The following is a 16764-nucleotide window of genomic DNA, read 5'->3' on the forward strand; positions in this document are numbered from 1 at the left end:
GAGACAGTAAAGTCACATGGCAAAGTATAAGGAAATACAGGAAGGACACTCCTTGGGGATACAATGACCACAACACCCAGGACTAAAAACATCATAATTTTATAGTGACCCCAGCAGCGTTTATCATCCCCTTGTCCGTGCTCGCTGCTCTTACTCTCACTCCTCTTCTTACACTTCTCTCATTGTATTATAATTGTTAATTTTTCTCTCCTCCTTAATGCCTAGCATATTCATAACAACGTACACTCATTCATAACATTTAGTGACTCTATGTTATGTGTGTTTTGACTTTACAAATAGCCTGCCATACATAACATAGGACAGGACTCACAAGTGCTCTGTAGACATGCATTGGATAAACAAATGCATAAAAGCTCATGCCCTCAACATGTTCCTTCCCCCTCTCAAAGGCAAAAGCAGAGAGCAGATGTTTTTTGGGACCCTAGTCGAAGAAGCCCTTTTGGCCGGGGAATATTGACCCTTGGTGTTCTGTAGCAAAAATTCCAGCTGCTAGGATCCTGTCCATCAGGGTCTCCTCTGTTTTTCTCCGACCCCAAAAGCCCATGTTCTCTTTTCCGTGTCTCTGCTCTTCTCAGAAGGAGGCAGAACATTAATAACATTTCCCTCATCTTAAACTTCTTATAATCAGAGCTCCCAGGAGGTGAAATTTGAGTCTTCACTCTGCAATAGCAAATAACCTCAAGGGTGTTTGTGCGCAGAATGTGGTCATGTTGAAAGGATCCAATGGCTACTTTCCATTGCTCCCACTATAGATTCGGAGGTGAGAAGTATTCCCAGAAAACTTTGTGCGCATCTATTCATCCATACACTCTTAATCCTCTATTCCTGTAGACATTGATTCTGTCAATGTGGCACAAAATGCTTAGCATCATTTTCCAGCTGCCTATGATCCTAGAGGGAGACTTGTAATTCTAGGTAGAATCCAAAACTGAGCTTTTTTTTAGTTTTCCAGGCAGGGTAAGGTACTTGAAGGAGCATAGCCGCATTGCTACTAAATCAGAGGGCCAGCCCTACCCTAAGTCAGCCTTTGCCCTGATGGTGCTTCAGTCATCACCAAGAAGGGAAAGTCATTATAACAGCTAAAGTAGAATATCAATATGTAGTAATTAAATTAAATTAATTATTATATTTATTTATATTTTTGTCTGATTCCACATGAATTTGTAAGCTGCAAATGTGCTTATTCATAGTAAAATAATTGTATTTATATCAAATAATGCATTAATTTACCTTTGTGAGAAAATAAAATCAGTTTTTTTTTTTTAAGTGAAACTTGCCACCTATGCCACAGCCCTTGTGTGAAGGTTAGAGGGACAGCTTGTGGGAGATGGTTCTCTTCTTCCACTGTGAGGGGTCCAAGAACTGAGCTCACGTCATCAGGCATGGTAGCATGTGTCCTTACCCATTGAACCATCTTGCCAACCCCCAAAGTCACTATCTGTAAAGCTATTTTAAAGGTTTTAATTATGAACATTTTGAAATGGCATGGGTAAGTTCTTCATTCGGTCAACAAGAATGTGTTCCGTACCTGCCCTGCACCAGGCTGCTAGGTGCTGTAGTACAGGACAACAGAGACACGGTCTGTGCTGCCTGCTATGTTATGATGAAAAAGCTATAAATAGTATGTCAGCATTACTTCTAGTACTCATCTGCCCACTTTCTATGACTTAAGAAATTTTAGAAATATTACTTGAATTTATCAAGGTGAACACGTTAAATATATACAGATTTTTATCCATCAAAATAACTCAGTAACATCTTGTTCTTTCTTTTAAGTGATTGGATTTCCCTATCCAAAATATGATATGGTAGCATTTTGGACTAGAGGAAGGGGAAATTTTGACTTCACGTTTTTAAAATATACGTACATACGTACATATGTATGTGTATGTATTTAGACATGGTGTCATATAACCCAGGCTGGCCTCAAACTCAATAAGTAGCCAAAGATGATCTGAAACTTCTGATCCTTTTGCCTTCATCTCCAGTTTGCTGGAACTACAGGAGTGAGCTACTGCCGCTTGCTTATGCAGTGCTGAGAATGGAATTCCAGGCTTCAAGGATGGTACTTAAGCACTTTGCTGACTCAGCTCTGTCCCTAGACCGCTACATCTGAAAACTTTACTCTCTTATAACATAATCTATAGAGTTAACATGTGGAAAACTTTTCTGGTCTTCATTTCTTCCCTGAATTACAGTGCAGCTCCTGGATGGTTAGAGGTTCGCTGGTATCCATCACTCAATAGTAAAAATTGAAAGTTTATCAATAGGAATGTTTTAGGCCCTGACAAAATCCTCTGATATAAAGCCTCCCTTGGCTCCTGGAATAGGAGAATTATGTTAGTAGAAAAAAAATGAAACCCCAAGAAAATATAGAAATCAGTTTACTGAGACTCTAGGTAAGAGAAATATAGGAGATGGGGAAATAGAAGGACCCAGAGAGTCCTGGAAACCTACAAGAAGAACATCTCGGTGGATGGATCAGGGCCCAGGGGATCTGCTCAAACTATTGTACTAACCAAGGACAATACAAGTAGTAAACATCAAACCCCTACTCAGATCTAGCCAATGGACGGGACATTCTCCACAGTTATGTGGAGAGCAGGGACTGACTCTGACATGAGTGCTGGTGTCCAATATTTGACCACCTCACCTTGGTTGGGAAGCCTGATGGCACTCAAAGAAAGAATTAGCAGGCTACCAAGATGAGACTTGATAGCCTATAACCATATAGTCGGGGAGGAGGTCCCCCTCGGTCATAGACCTAGGTGAGGGGTATAGGGTGAAAGCGGGAGGGAAGGAGGAACAGGAGGACACAAGTGATGGGATAACAATGGAGTTGTAATCTGAATAAATTAATAAAATTAAAATTAAAAAAAGAAATCAGTAAATAAGATTGTGTCAATGATAATTTCTCCATTGTAGCAAATTTACATAAGATGTTAATGTTAGGGTAAGTCAGGTGAGGACTGTGTGGGAACCCAGCCTCCAGAGACTGGATTCTCCTGAGCAATGCACTCTTCTCCAGGCCCCGCGTATCTCCAGCATTCCCCTCACTGTGACTAGCTTGTAATTGCCCTGAGGAAACAGAGTTATTAATCTCATTCTGCAAAACATATAATTTGTAGAGTAAGTCTGTTACAAAATTATGGTCACCACATTCTTGTCTAGGTCTTTGGGAAGTAAGGAAGAGATGTCAGATCTGCTCATTTGCCTGTAACATTTAATGCTGCTTTCTTATGTAAGACAGAGAAGCCCTTCACTGGTCTTTCCTCACCTGCAAATTTTAACTTCATAGAGGTTTGAGTGTCTCAGAGATTTGCTTTCACTTTTGTAGGTACAGACACAAGTACGCCTTGCGAAGAAAAACTTTGACAAACTGAAGATGGACGTGTGTCAAAAGGTGGATCTTCTTGGAGCAAGCAGATGTAATCTCTTATCTCACATGCTAGCAACATACCAGGTAACAAAGTCATATTTGTCTTAATGAACAAAGAATTTCCAGAGGCTTAGAAGGAGGGGAATTTTGTATGTGGATGGAGAGTTTGCCTTGAGCATCGCGGGTTCTGAATGCATCCTTGTCTCTTCTTTTTAAAGCCCTGCCATTTAATCAACGGCACAGTCACACAACTATGTGCTGTACACACAGTGGAATTTTCCACTTTCCTGCATTTGTTTTGTGAGTCCTTTCAGCCTTGCATGCCTTTCTTCTTCACCTGTGCCTTTCCGGATCCTGCTGTGGACCCTGTTAGCACAATACCCTACGTGGCTCAGAATGTGATTATTCAGTACACTCGGTTTTGTCTCTCTTAATACTGAGGTACTTCAGTGTAGCCCTGTCTCTGTCCTCAGTGTGTAGACTCCAACTAAGTGTGAAATACCAGATGCTGGGAGGTGCAAGGAATGTGAAAATTACTATAGCCCAATTCCTTGAACTCAAAGAATTCAAAATGTTGGAAGAAAAATGGAGGAAGTAAAATCCTACTATATTTCCCAAACCTCCAGAAAAGGTGTTCTACACAGAAAAAAAAATACTTTTAAGAATGCAAATGAATGGGCCCTTGTGGCACATGTCTTAAATGCTAGCAACCAGGTGGCAGAGGTAGGTGAATCTCTGTGAGTTCAAGGCCAGCCTGATCTACAAAGCAAGTTCCACGTCACCCAAGGTCACATACCATGAGACTCTGTGTTACCCTAACCCCTACCCTCAAAAAAAAAAAAAAAAAAAAGGCAATAAGATTTTGGAGAGGGAAATATCAAATTGTTATAAAGTGAGATGAATTAGCAGCCCTGGGTTTTGGAGAATTGACTGAATGGGGCAAAGAACATAGAGAAATGCAGGTCCAGGGTGGTAGGTACAACCTAACCATGGAAGAAATTTAGTTGTATGAGGTATCTCAGTCTAAGTGAACCATCAGGAGAAACAGAGGCATAGAAATAAGAGCAAATGAGAGTTGAGCTGACATGGAAAGCTACAAATTATTAGACCACTTCTCTGGGGCCATCCAAGTGGGCATTCAAGCTATTGATGATTTTACCATCTTTCTTGACAGACCACACTGCTCCACTTTTGGGAGAAAACCTCTCACACCATGGCGGCCATCCATGAGAGCTTCAAAGGCTATCAACCATATGAATTCACAACATTAAAGGTACAAGAGCCAGAGAGACCACTAGGAAATCTAGTGGAAAGGCATTTTTGTTTGTATTATAAGCCAAACCCAGGGCAGCATCACCATTTCCAGAGCCCTGTCAGAAAGGGCTCTATCTCTGCCCAGGCCTCTCACTGTTTCTCATAATCATCCCATACTTAGACATCACTGGAGACAAGATGGCTCCAGATCAAGTAACCGTTTACTTGTTGCGTGGTTTTGTTTTGTTTGTTTTGTTTTTCCATTAGTTATTACTGGTTTGAGAAGATTAATTTATTTCCTCCCTTATTTTTGAAAAACTACGACTCTACTTTATCTTGAAGGTATCGCCAACATAGAGTTGGGATTTTCCGTAGGACTGTAGTAATATTTTCTAAATAGAAGAGCTACACTAAGCTCAAGGATTCTTGCCTCAAAGGGGGTTGCATCTCCTGCCCCTGGTCACTAGAGGTGAGTGCACATCAAGATAAGAAAGTGGTTTTCGTTCCAGAAGGACTTTAAGGATGATAGATGAGAACAGTGGGTGCTTTGTTATTGGCTTGTGTCTTTGATAGAAAACTATCAGGCAAGAACTGGCAAAAGTAAACCTTGAAATTGCCCAGTTCTAATTTTTAAGGCGATTTATAAGGGTCCACACTGCTAACAGAACATCCAAATGTTAAAAAAAAAAAAAAAAATGTTGGGAGCCTTAAAATGCATCTCTGATTTTAAATGTTTATAAGTCATCTACAAATCTACAAAAATACTGAGCTAGAAAAATTTGAAGGCCTTGAGTGAGTGAAGGTCTCAAGAGGGACTCAGGAGGCTCCACTTGCCCTGAGCTGGACCCATGATGACTCCAGGACACCTGGCCTTGGAGCTATTCCTCACCATCCCTGGCTTGCTCGAGTGTTGGTGTGCACTGACACGCTGCACGGTGAATGCACCTTGACTATGCACTGTTTCACCCTGCGAGCTATACACACTTACTAGGAGAGCCCCTTTCTTCCTTATCCACCCTGTCTTTCTGTCATCCAGCCAGCTGTTCTGTACACAGTTAGCAGCAGTCCCTGTCACACTGGCTTGTGTCACTGTTGGAAGCAGCTGTGTTTCTTCCCTGTGACTTACTGATGCTTCCAGCAACTTCGGAAGTGTCCCTCCTGACCAAGGGAGATTAGTTAAAATTACAGATCATGCCACCCCACAGTTCTTACCCTGGCCTGAGCAGATCAGGCCACCCTTCCACAGGGCACTTCTTGGGCATCACACTTGTTCTGTTGTTAATGTTGCTTTATTTCCCTTTTTATACTATTAATGCTAGCTAGGAAAATACTTTACTGCTAACTCGTATTCCAAGGCCACGTATTTTAATTTGCATCCAGTAACCAAAGATTATCTGTCTTTTGAAACATGAATTGGCCATGAGACAAATGAAATGGCCTCTTCCTCAAATATAATTTTAAAAAATTTTATGTTTGCACTTACCACGTGTAAGTGACAGTGTGAACTCATAACATTATTGTGTCTCGAACATGGAAGAACAGAGACATTATCATCTCTGGCTTCCTGGGCTGAGGAAGATGTGGCTCAGTGTTGTTTTCTGTGCTGTTCACCCTACAAAAAGGGATCCCTCTGCTTATGTTAGAGGATGTCCAGGTAGGAGTTTAGACCAAGTTTGACAGTTGCGATTTAGAGCACAATTACAAATATTTCGAGTAGACAGCTCAACATTGCCTTTTATACCCCTTGACCCTTCCCCTAAATTATAGCTTAAATAATAGTGCATGGCCTATCTGTAATATAGTTTTGTAGGATAAATACATCTGTTAAGGTCTGATGGTGTTACAGTCAAATTAAGAATAACTACCTAAAACCCATCAAATAAGCTGTTTTTTCATTAGCACTCCAGGATGTTCATCTAGGCTTTCAGGGATGACAGATTAGAATTTCAAGCTGATAAATAATTATGTGGACTCCCATTGGACATAATAGAATCCTGTTATGCACAGGTCATTATTTTTTATAGATAGACACATTTGTGTATCAAATTGTATGCCACAAAACATGAAAATGAAACCCATTAATTCCCTATGTGCCCTGTTTAAGTACGATGAGGCTATTTGAATATCTAGGACTCTCCCACCAATATCCTTTTAAAACACATGGCCTGTGTTTATAAAATTTTTATTTCATCCAGTAATTTTTTTAAAACCTATAATTTTAGAATGCCATTCTATATTGATAATGGCTATTCTGAAATTTAAATAAATGTTTTCCCAATTAATTTGTCCTCCAGGTTTACGTAAGCAAATGGCCCCTTAAATGCCTTTTGGGATTCTGTCTGGAAAGAAAACATAGTCTGAGGAGAGGATCGCCAAGCTCTGCTAATGAAAAGAGGGCCATTTGTTTTCTTTGCTTCGGGGTTTATTCTGGGTGTGTTGGTAATTGTGCCGCTGCAGCTGTATTTCCTGACTATTAGTTTTATGCTTGATGAAGGATGATAATTAATGTGTTAGATGCTCGGCATGTCCTGTCTGAGAGGAAGAGTATTCTACAGCAGAAGTGCGAGGCTGGATGTTGTGCTCTGGGACATCAAATGAACCTTTACCTAAGACATATAAAACAGTTGTCTTGTGAAAGAAATCCACTATAAAAATGAATCTCTTCCTCCCACATCTTTCAAAATATTCAAGCAATGGCTTTGACCACCTAATGGAAATGCTTCGTGGGACAACTGTTTTTGTCCAGGCCTGATGTGATTATATTGCTTCTACCTCGGGGAGGTGGGAGAATCCGTTTCAGTTTCAGGATACGTTCTGGCATTCAACGTTATGGGAAATTTAGCTTTGAAATGTAATCTTACAAAAATGTAAATCCGATCATTGTAATCCCCCCAACTTAAAACAGAGGCATTCTAAGTGGCCGCCAGTATCTGTTTTCCAACAACCAACACTTATTGATTCATCAAAATGTTAGTAAACGTGTATATTTTACACACATTATCTATCATTAATGTATTGATTTTACGTCGCTTCCCAATCTGGGAACATCTTTCACATGGCAGGAATTATCACGTTTGGGGGGATAAGCAGAGAATGTGACTTGCTGGATCTGGAAAACGTTGTCTCTTTTCTGGGGGAGCAATTTGGGCTCAAAGTTGAAAGCATTTTAAAGAAAGTAAATGCAATTCTGTCTTATTAGGAACAAAGTGCCTGTCTTAAGTTGCCAGCCCTTAGATGTGGTGTTTACTTCCTCCTTCCAGGGTATCACTTATACATTTCTCTATGGATCCAGGGCAGGCGACAACCACAGAGGAGTCATGTGGCTTTTCCCAGGGTCATCTACAATTCCATTTGTATCAATGGCCATTCCTCCTCTATGCAGCATTCTGATAGTAGGTGGATTTGTGCACTTTTATTGGATATTAGGGTAAGGACTTGGCCCTTTACAATGTGGACACAAACTTCTAAAGACTGGTTGAGGGCCAGCATGTCCTCCTGTGTTTATATTACAAGGCAGTCGGAGTTGCCATGCGTTTGTTTGAGACAGAATCTTAACCCACACTGGCTTTAAACTTGTGATCCTCCTATTTTCGCACCCCTGAAGTGCTGGATTACACGTGTCCAAGATCATGCCACATTTATTTTTTTAATTTTTGTTTGAGACAGTGTTATACTACAGAGTCCAGGTTGGCCTAAATTTCCTTAACACACTGCGCACCCCTGAGTGCTGGGATGTATCTTTATTTTTTAAGCTATCAGAGTGCTCGTGTTTAACAGAAATGGTCAGTAGCAGAGTATAGTCCTGTGACACACTTTGCTTCAGTGGTTTTGGAAGGAATACCGGATTTTTCCACTTTGCTCTTCACATTCTCGGATTAAGTACATAAAAGCCCAGCCAGCCAGACCGGCTCCACCCAGGCCCACCAATGGTAAGGGCAGTAATGATGAGGTGGTAGGTAGGGCGGCTGCTGCTGCTGCTGCTGCTGCTGCTGCTGCTGCTGCTGCCGCCGCCACTGCTGGTCCTGGAAGGGAGGCTATGATGGTGTTAGTAGCAGGATTGCTGGCATTGAGACTGATGGGAGCCATGATGGGGAAGGAAGTAATGGTGATAGTGGTATTGGTGGTGAGGGCTGCAGCAACAGCAGTTGTGATGGTGGTGGCAGAAGTGGGACTGGGAATCATCACAAAGGTCTCTGCTGGAGATGAACTCCCTAAGAGCTCCATTACAGAGGGTCCAGAAGTCAGTCATGGAGAGCATCTGGGAGGAGGGTTTGTTGGAGTTGCTTGGGAGAGATAGTAGCCCAGGCTCAGTTATTTTCTTACCATTTTCATGCCAGATTGTTAGCTTTACAACCAGTCTCACAGGCGAGTATGTCAGTGGGAAATCTTACCAGACCTCACCTAGGGCTAACATAACCCATCCCCTCCCTGGTCTTCGCTGGACATCTGGCAGTTCCATTTCCAAACCTGTCCTTCAACCCCACAGGCCTTGGTCTGCTCTCAAATAATCCCCACAAGGGATGGGAAAGCCAGAAAGGCAGAAGGGTGTGCCATCTTCTCAGCCAGGATGGCTCTAACAAATACAAATTGGCTTTGCAACTTACTCTTGGCCTGTGCCAAGATTTACCTCTAAGGAACCCTGAACTTATATATTTCTTAAATTTGTTCAAAAATAACTACGGGAACAGTTGTAGCCATTTCTTCCTTCCCTCTGGGGTGTGGGTCCCAGCACTGCTGCATAGAACATCATTCTGGAAACCAAAACACCCCTAGCTTTCAAAAGACAAAAACATCCTTTTCTGAATTTTGTTTTTGTCAAATTCAGATGCCTAGCAGCCTTCCTCCTCCCACCTCCACATTTCTCAGTTAATCATTTGAGCATTTACCAACGAGCCACATGGCTCTGTAGTTACTTGCTTTGAAAATAATGCCATAATAGTTTTTATGAAAATTGGGTAAATATCTCTGCAATGCTATTTTAGTTAACAGTCCCAACAAGGCAATTACTCGTGGCGAGCATCCAGAATATCCTTTTAGACTTTCAAGTTTTTCTCTCAGAGTCATTACTTTACAAGGTACTTAGTGAAGCTTTTTCCTTTCCTTTTTTTTTTTTCTTTTCTTTTTTTAATTTGTTCTTTTCCCCCTCTTCCTTTTTTTTTTCCCCCCAAGAAGTTCCAGGCCAGATCATTGGAAAGAACAGATTTGGAAGCATAAGTCATTGGGGACCAGGGAATAGATGAGCTGACCAGGGCCACCACTGAAATCCGAGCTGGGCAAGCCAGAGCATTGCCTGTCCTTTGCTGTCTCTGCCTTCTGGTGATTGGCATCATTTCTCCCTAGCAGCTGGTCACTCAGGCTTTCCTCACAACAGCATGGGTCTTCTCCTGCCCCCAACTACTTGTGCCCTAACTTCTCTTTGCAGTAAAGAAAAAAATATACCCCCACTAGCTGTACAGATAGTTATTCTGTGCCCGACACTTGCTATGCAATAATGTCTAGGAGAGTTTTCATATAATACTTGTGAGTCTTAATTGTACCGGGGATGGCATTGCAATGACTAGTACTGTTAGGTTCAGCACGAACATACAGAAAATGGCTGCATGTTATTTAACCCTAAAATTATCTTTGGAACACTTGGGTATCCTCTGTCTTATTCCTGTGTTTCAAATGAAACTGGAGCTCAGAGACAGCTAGTAATTGGCTCAAGGCTCTGTTCCTGTGCACTGGATCTGGGAACAGAAACGTTCTGGCTTTTTACCACCATGCTCTGAACTGCTTCCCACAGGCACTTCTGGATGGGAAGCGGGTAGGCAGGAGAGAGCAGAAATGCCACCTTTAAAAAGTGCAGTCGTAACTTCCAATTAAAAACAACACTTTGAAGTTTTCTCTTGTAGATGAAAACAGTAATTTATGTGGCAGCCCCTCAAAATACCTGGAAGCATGTGACTCCTGTTGAAGAAAGTGGAATGGAGTCCCCTCCGTGTCCTCAACACGTCTCACTCCAGGGGAAGTTGAGGAAGTGTCCTTGCTTTGGTTGTTCGAGACCTTTTCTTAAATTGTGGACTTTTAATGACAAATTCAAATAAGGCTTCTGCCTGTGGCTCAGTGGCCTGAAGCAAGTCACCTCACTTCTCCGAGACTCCACTACCAAGGCAAGAAACAAGCGACGCTTCTTGAGGCTAACTTAAAGCCTGCAGAGAGAGTGTGAACTCGGAGTGGAGAACACAGGGTTGAATCCACCAGGCTCTTTCTAGATCACTGGTTCCCAACCTTCCTAATGCTGTGACCCTTTAAAACAGCTCCTCATGTTTTAGGGACCCCAGCCCCAAAACTATTTTTGCTGCTACTTCATAACTGTAGTTTTGATACTGTTACGAATCATATTGTAAATATCTCTGTTTTCTGATGGTCTTAGGGGGTCCATTGAGCCCCAAAGGGATTACAACCCACAGGTTGAGAAACAGTGCTCTCTACCCTTCAGGGTCCTGGAGAGAATGTGGTTTATAGTGTTTGGTACATGCATTCTCTGTTTGGCCTTACACTGGTCACTAAATGTGTCAACTTGGCATTATCTCCATGTTCTGGTGGGTAAACTGAGACCTGAGACTGGTGGGAGCCATGTTCCTGTCAAAGCACTGCTTGCTTTATTTCCAAAAAACCACCACCTTCCCACACACTGTGATGCCTTCCCACTACCAAATTACTATGTTACCTTAAAGTATAAGATTGTGTATCTTATGATGGTGATTTTCCCCTCCAATTTTACTTGTTGTTCTACAACTCAGTTCAATATTATCCCTAGTACTAGGTTACTAAATTGCTAGCCTTCCTTATATGGTGTCATTTGTATGTGGTGGAGAAGAGGAGGACATATGTTCTAAATGTCCATGAATTGCATGGCTGGTACGCATCATGTCCCCTGCTCTTTAATTCTCATGTGTTACTAATTATATAAACACAAACACACACATACACACCCAACCAAAAGCAGCATCTTTTGACCATGCAAAACTATTTTAAAGTGCTTTTTTGTTTCCTTTTCTTGACAATTACTTGGCACCTTCAGATGTGTACAGTATAATTAATGGAAAGTAGCACAAGAAAATGAAGTATCTGGTTAAGGCCTACCGGAAATGTTGTGTATATTGAAGTTCCATTTGGGTTATTAGGATTGGCTGCTGGCCTTTTGTCTCAGAAATTTGTTTTGTTGAGTAGTTTTGCTTTCTTTCAGATGCATGTTGCTGTTGCTTTTATTTTCCTAATACAGGAAGTAGTAATTCCCTTTATTATATTAAGCTGTTTCCTTTTTAAGACATTTTTGCAAGCTGGGCCTGCACATTTCCTTTGTCACGCTGATCTTATATATTGTGTGTGTGCTTCCTGAAGCCATTTGTGCATTGATGGAAGTTATTAGCCTATTGCTGCAGCCTGACTAGGGAAAGGTTACTGAGTCTGAAAACACCCTTTCATCCACGGAGAACCTTGCAGTCAGTGGATGATGCTATTCACTGCTAATACGCAATGATGTCCACAGACGGTTAGAGCAAAGGACTGAGCTGGGTGAGGTTTAGAAGCAACTGTTTTGGAATTTTCATTTTTGGCCGTGGATTCAAATGTGGCTTCCATCAACCGCAGTGCTTGGAAATACTTCTGTCTGATGGCAGACTGTTCTCACACAGCTCCCAGGCCTTCCCTGTTCATTTGCTGTGGGCAGGCATTCATGCCACTCAGAAAACGCTGTCAGTCTGGACTTCTGCAGAGGCTGTAGGGGCAAGTGCTTTTTTTTTTAGCTAAGTTGTGGACCTCAAAATAATCTGAAAAATTCATTTCCAACATCCCTAACCTCTGGCTCCCCTAACCTTATCTGCCCCTCCCCCGACCCCTGCTTGAGGCAGGAGATTATTCATCCCACAGAATGACTTGCTTTGGATTGTCATACCAGAAGCCAAATTTCAGGTGGGATTGAGACACAAACCTTCCAACTCTGCATTAGAGTCTATCTTCAGTGTATGCCATCTTTCCTAAGAAACAAGGTTCCTGCATGGTTCTGCTTTTTTGTCATCTTGATGTTGTTTTGTTTGGTCTACAAGTGTTAAGTTAAACATGGGCAGTGACCATGTTCCAAAATTGATTGTGTTGATGTGTGGACAACTCTGTGGCTATATTATAAGTCTTTGACTTACAACTTTTAGAAGTGTTTGAATTCTGTGACATGTGAGTTGTATCTCAGGCAAGCTCTGTGTGTGTGTGTGTGAATACAATATATTCCTTTGTTCAAATTTTCAAAGTGAGTAAATTAGCTGAAGTTTTTGCATTAATTTTCCTTGTGGTTTTATAGGCCTTTTCATAGTATTCCCTGAGCCTTAAAATTTCTTAGCTAAATAGACATAATTTTTAATGTTGAGCACTATATGCATTAATTTTTTTAACCAAAAAGTACATGTTTAGGACTTCCCAAGCTTCAGAAGCCGAATTATCATAGGGGCAATGGTAATGTAGGATGAGAAGAGCAATTGTCACAGGAATTATTAATAGTAAATTACACAATAGTGTCTTAAGTGTGACTGTGGTGACAGGGAGCCAACAATTGAGTCCCTGCTAATGGCCCAACAGGGGAAGGCCTTGAAAAGAAGCAATGAGTGGTTTACATTACAAAGGGATTGTCTGCGAGCTGCTCAAGTGTGGTCAAGAGGGGAGGTGGCCTGGAGGCAGGAGGGACGATAACCATGGAACTGTCAAGGGCATCGTAGGGGTTTAGACAAGGGCTGTGGCAGCTAGACGCAGCCCACTGAAGCAGACATGTCCATGGCCTGCCCAATGGTGATTGACAAAAAGGAAACACAATGAGAAGATAATTGAGCGAACCAGGACGCCCGGACAAGTGTCACAGGATCTAAAAGTGAGTCCTGGGAGCCATTAGAACATTGGCTGAAAATGCTCCTGCCTTCACTCTGATCAGAGCTGAATCATTCTATGGAGAATAAAGCTGCTCTGTGTGTGTGTGTGTGTGTGTGTGTGTGTGTGTGTGTGTTACCATGATTGACAAATGTATTGAAAAAAATATGTCCTTGATGTCTGATGAACTCTCACTTAGGCTTACATATCTCTAACACACACACACACACTACTTTTACTGGATTTTTTGGTGTACAAAGCATCACCATTAGGGCAGAGTCTAGATCCATTGTCTCATTTGTTCTAATCCCATCCTTTGTGGTGTTTTCCCCTCATGGTCCAGTCTGCAGCCCATGATTATGTATTGTGTATAGTTGACATGCATTAGAGAAACAGAACACAAAAGTGTGAAGCAACAAAGGAAGCAAAATGGCCAATGCCGACAAGGCATGCACTCCCTGCGATGCATTGCCGGCCACCTTACGGGTGTCTCCTATGCGTGCCAGTTACATCACAGCTCCAGTGGCCTCTTCACACAGGCCACCCTACTCTTCCTTTGGGCCCTTGTATTCAAGCTTCTCTCTGAGATGTACCTGGATGGTTTCTTCTTGCCACTTAACTCTCAGTTGAAGTGTCATCGCCAAGAGAGGACATCCTATTCACTGAAGTAATGATCCAAGCATTTTTTGTCTCCATGTTTAAATGGTCTGCCTGGGCACCTTACTTGTTGATAATTTTTCTTTTCCCTGCCATCCATAACATCCCAAACAACATCTTATACGTGGTAGACACTCAAAAGTTATTTGTTAAACGAAGCTACCAATTTAATGTCCAGAGGCAGGGAGTCATTAAAAAGAATGGAAATGCTGCATAGACAGGCTTTATGCAATGAAGTGCTTCAGAACTTAAACCCAGGGACTCAATGAAGACACCTATGGCTCCCAGGCAAAGGCACAGGCTGCAGCTTGACAGGGTGAATTTGACCGGCGGAACCCATGGGGTGGAAGGAGAGAACTGCTTCTGCAAGTTGCCCTTTGCTCTACACACATGGACCATGGCACACCCCTACCCCCTACATACAAAATAAATGCTTAGAAAAATATTTTAAAACTTTGATCCTACACTAGAATATTGGCTAGTGAAGGCACACTCGCATACTTTAATATTAAATGTTCTCAACGTATAACATATTTTATATATTTTAACTAATCTTTCTTATACTCAGATTATGTTGATTAAGAAAAGGTGCATAGTATCTATAAAAAGCCTTGGCATCCGAAGGACAGTCTTAAATCTGGAAAGCCCAGTGAAGTTGTGTGAAAAGTAGCGGTAATTGATGTGGGCTTTGAAAGGACTCAGGATGTCTGAGAGTGAACAAGGAGGAAGAACAAAAGATAGTACAGGAACAATAAACACACGGGAGACCCAGGAGGCTATTCTGACTGAATGGAGCGCTCACGGTTTGCAAGCTGTGGGAAGCAGCAGGCAGGAGTGGAGGCACTAGCATCACGTTTTAGATGACTTAAAATCCAGCCGAGAGAGCTGTTTAGATTCGGAGTGGAGAGAAATAAGGAACCATTATAAATTCTGGAGGAGAAGCATAGTATGATGACATGGGTATTTTCGGAAAATTACTCAGTGCCGGGAGTGAAACGAGGCTGGCAGTTGGGGGTGTAACACCAAGTATCCATCTGGCGTCCGTGGCAGACTCCGAAGTCGGCCTTAGCTATGCTTTGCCTGGACACAGCCTTAGAGAGTCTTCACCCAGGCCTCCAGTCAGCCATCACTAATCGATCTGCATTGGCCCTGAAGCCCGCCTCCCTCCCTCTGCGTGTCGCAGTGGAGAAATGAACACAGGAGTGAGGGTAGAAGGGCAGGGAGGCTCAGAAGATGGGAACCTGGACTTCAGTAGTTCTGAGAATATAAGAAGGCTAAATATCCTGAGATAAGTCCTTTTGTGTGCTAGTAAGTTTGTATTTTAATTAGGGCCCAAAATAGAAATCTTTTTGAATAAGTCATTATTCATTGTTAAAGTAATATTTGCTTTTTCTTCCTAGGTCTCCACTAATGGTGTGCAGTCTGTAGAAAGTTGCTTCTTTAAAACAAAAACTTTTCCTAAATATTTAATAGATCTTTAAAACAGTAATTCTAGCAAATGATGTGAAAAAAAAAAAAAAAAAAAGACTTTTGCCTGTTTTTAATCTACAGCGACTTGGAGACACCTGCTCTGTCCTTCCGTAGGAGTTAAGTTGTCAGAGTATGTTAAGATGTTCGTCTGGTTTTTTCTTTTAAAAAAATAGATTTTTGTTGTCTGCTATTTTTAAAGATTACAAAACAGCAAACAAAATTAAAAATAAAATGCAGTTGTCTCAGCTTTGGTGGCATCAGGAGAGCTCCTACTATGTCAGGGTGTGGGCTTCAAGCAAAACAGAATGCTTATCTTAGCTGCATGCTGAGTGCAACGTGAAGTTAGCAATAACCAAGAGGCTTTTTCTGGATAAGCTGTCACGAATGTGGAAGCACAAATTCAGTGGCAAATCAATGCTCCCTCATGAGCTGTAACCATGAATCTGTCTGAGAGCACTGTGGCTTCACCACAGAAAACTTCCCCTACATCCTTAGCTGGGACCACCTCCTCAGAGCTCTGACGTCAGGTGAATATTTGTCCTAATGGCTTCTCTTTAACATTCTTTTCCCCTTTTTTTTTTTTCCCTACCTGTGGCTTATTATGATCAAGAGCTTACAAGACCCTATGAAAAAACTAGTTGAGAAAGAAGGGAAGAAGAAGAGCTCCCGGAGGGAAAGCCGGGAGGCTGCCGCACAGGAGCCAAGGCAGTAAGTCCCAGGCGCCTTCCTCTTGACATATGCTTCCTTCTCACAGGTCCCAGCCAAGCCCAGGTGAGGCCACCTGTGTCCTCACTACTGCCTGTGAGGAGTTGACAGGCTGGAAAGGGCAGGTGTCTCCATCCTGCCAGCTCTGTGCTCTCTCTGGTCTCTTGTTCTGACCCTATCTTTCGTCATCAACACTCACAAGATACCCAGACGGGAAATCCCCCACCTTTCCTCTTCTAGAAGTCTATGGCTTATGAAATTGCTTAGCCATGCACACAGTCTGAAATTGTGTGGGATTGTGCCACCATCCCCCACCCCCGCACTATTCTGCCTTTCTCTTCTCTGCAGCACTGGATAGCCTGGAGTGCAGGCAGTCGCTCCCT

At 42.1% G+C, this 16764-nt stretch overlaps 1 protein-coding gene across 2 annotated transcripts in view; it reads left to right on the top strand.

Moving 5' to 3' along the window:
- Ica1 (islet cell autoantigen 1) overlaps nt 1-16764 on the top strand; it is a 139421-nt gene that overhangs the window by 94066 nt on the left and 28591 nt on the right. For both annotated transcript variants that reach the window (XM_051151931.1, XM_051151929.1), the window contains exons 7-9: nt 3359-3484; nt 4575-4673; nt 16287-16384. In XM_051151931.1, the coding sequence (XP_051007888.1) occupies nt 3359-3484; nt 4575-4673; nt 16287-16384 (323 nt within the window). The remainder of the gene's footprint in view (nt 1-3358; nt 3485-4574; nt 4674-16286; nt 16385-16764) is intronic.

Source organism: Acomys russatus, chromosome 10 (genome assembly GCF_903995435.1).
Source record: "Acomys russatus chromosome 10, mAcoRus1.1, whole genome shotgun sequence".
NCBI classification, from domain to species: Eukaryota; Metazoa; Chordata; class Mammalia; order Rodentia; family Muridae; genus Acomys; species Acomys russatus.